Source organism: Pinus tabuliformis, chromosome 2_2 (assembly GCF_031772625.1).
Source record: "Pinus tabuliformis cultivar Carrire ecotype Pingquan chromosome 2_2, CPIR1, whole genome shotgun sequence".
NCBI classification, from domain to species: Eukaryota; Viridiplantae; Streptophyta; class Pinopsida; order Pinales; family Pinaceae; genus Pinus; species Pinus tabuliformis.
In genome coordinates, this window is record NC_142300.1 from 406,592,395 (window position 1) to 406,594,625 (window position 2,231).

The 2,231-nt window shown below is 43.0% G+C and overlaps 1 protein-coding gene across 1 annotated transcript; it reads right to left on the reverse strand.

Moving 5' to 3' along the window:
• Positions 1-482: 482 nt before the first annotated feature.
• Positions 483-1,946, reverse strand: LOC149193009 (patatin-like protein 6). Its single transcript, XM_089407177.1, has 4 exons — positions 1,708-1,946; positions 1,268-1,284; positions 867-1,180; positions 483-686 (listed from the first exon to the last, which is right to left on the reverse strand). Exons 1-4 carry the CDS (start codon positions 1,944-1,946, stop codon positions 483-485), a joined length of 774 nt encoding a protein of 257 aa, XP_089263303.1.
• Between the last annotated feature and the right edge of the window lie 285 nt (positions 1,947-2,231).

Below are 2,231 nucleotides of genomic sequence, written 5' to 3' on the forward strand. Positions count from 1 at the left end.
CACACTTTGAGAACATATAGTTACAGTGAACAGTCATGCCCACACGTACAGTCATATTAGGACCATAATGTACAGACAGCAAATAGCCCAGCTGGGCTCGGATCTCAGATTTTTATCGCTTGCAAGCCGACGGCTATGGCTAATCGCAAAACCTATCTAACAATGCCGTTAATCATCTACTTCCGGTCACTAATTGCAGCTCGAAAAAACCATCTAACAACGCCGTTAATTAGCTACATCCAGAAGCCGCAAAGAAAACCATCTAACAAACACCGTTAATTACCTACTTGGCCCATCAATATAAAACACTAAAAAATTACAGAGGGTGCCTACATTCCGGATTTTTTTCTCCCTTCCTATCAAAACAAGTCATTTTGAAGAATGATTGGGAATTGTTAGGGCGATATGCGTGCGGAGCTCGATAGTGAGCTTGGAGGGCTCGGCTGCTTCAGCAGTACAGTGGGAATGGGCCTCGAAAGTCTTTACAGATGCTCTTCAACCACCTGTTCGGCGAGCCAGTCGATCCTCTCGGCGTTGCTGAGGGAGAGCTTTCGTTTTCCTCCGAAGGGGAGAGACTCCAGGCTCTTTTGCTTCAATATGCCGTTTGCAAAATTGTTCAGCATCTTCACATTTTCTTTGCTCGGATCATGGGCATCACCCATGCATTTCTCCGGGAATCCGCTCCCCTGTTAATACCCAAAGCACGATCTTGTTCAGAAAACAAGAAATGGGTATAAATTAAAAAAAAAACGCATCTTGAAATTTGCTGCTGTTAGGATAATTAAGTTACAATCTACTCCAATTTTGATTTATTGATCTTTTCACAGAACCTCTACAGTAACGTGAGACGTTCAGTTTCAGGTTACCTGAATCCTAACGGAGTTGCGCTTGCTTTGCCCGAATGCCATGCTCATGGCGTGATCAACATTGTCTGACACCGCATCGCCCACGATTTTGAAGATGGGCTTAGCCCAGTGGGCAGCCCCCCATCGCTTCACCTTGTCGTAATCGTATGCCCGATCGAACTGCCTGGTTCCGATTGAAAGCACCAGCAAATCCTCCATGCCTGCCACAGATGGGAACTCCTGCTTCTTATGCAGAACATGGGTTATGGCCGCCGCAGTGGGATTGTTCATCACCAACCCAGCGTCGATCGCCGTGTAGGCGGTCTGCTCGTCGTCTGCTCCTTTTACTTAACTGAATAGTAATAAAAGATTCATGAACATTTAAAGCTCGCAGCAAAAAGCCTAAAAGTCATAATAGAAACGGTTCTTGGGTCGTCCTCTGCAGCGGTAAAACCCCAATCAATCTTATAAAACCTCAGTGGTCCAGAAATCACCTAGATGTCAGAACCCTCGGTTGGAATGGCTGAGGAAGTGCGCTAAGCATTTCGGCACCCATGCTGAGCCAACGAGTCACCTGTCGAAAGACCAAAAATGTAATATTAATACTCATAGGCAAAACAAACTGCAGCGTAACAGAGAAATAAAGTTTGCAAGAGAGAAAATTAGTCAGTAAATGATATAAATTGTGGCTGCCTACAAGCCTGTGAAATAGATAGGAAAACTGTGGGAAGCTGCAACTAGTAAAACAGTAGAATGCGAAAGGAAATAATGAGTAAAATACAAAGAACAGAGTCATATTGTATTTAGCAGAAACAAAAAAGAGGAGCATCAAAAGAAAACCCTGTTAACGCAAAAAATATACCTGTTAAATGAACCCTGAAAAATAATCAGCTTCTGAGTGGATATGGTGTCAAAGCAGACACGTTTACTCTGGATTTCCAAGTTGAAGAGGTCGTCGAAACCCGCTATGAGCTTACTGTGGACAGAGGAGTTTGCAGAGAAAAACCAAAAGCCAATGAAGAAGAACAATGCTTGCCAAAAGTCAGGGAAGAAGAACAGCAATAACAACTCGCACTGAAAAAGCAGTAAAAATATTTTCATGGCAGGTAAAAAGCAGTAAAAATATTTTCAAGAGTGACAAAAAAGAATGGGAAAAAGCAGTAAACAGCTCAACCGATATTTAGAAAAAGCAGTCACACTTCAAATCAACGGTTGAAAGTGTCTCACCTGATCCAACGGAACAGGATAAAAGTGTTGACGATTGTTGATGCATAGGAAAGCCTATCGGCCTAAAAATGTCAAAACGTACGTGGAAACTCTAACATGGAACACGATATATGGCATGCAATGATTTTCATGTTCGGACTGCATTATCCTATTCCCGCC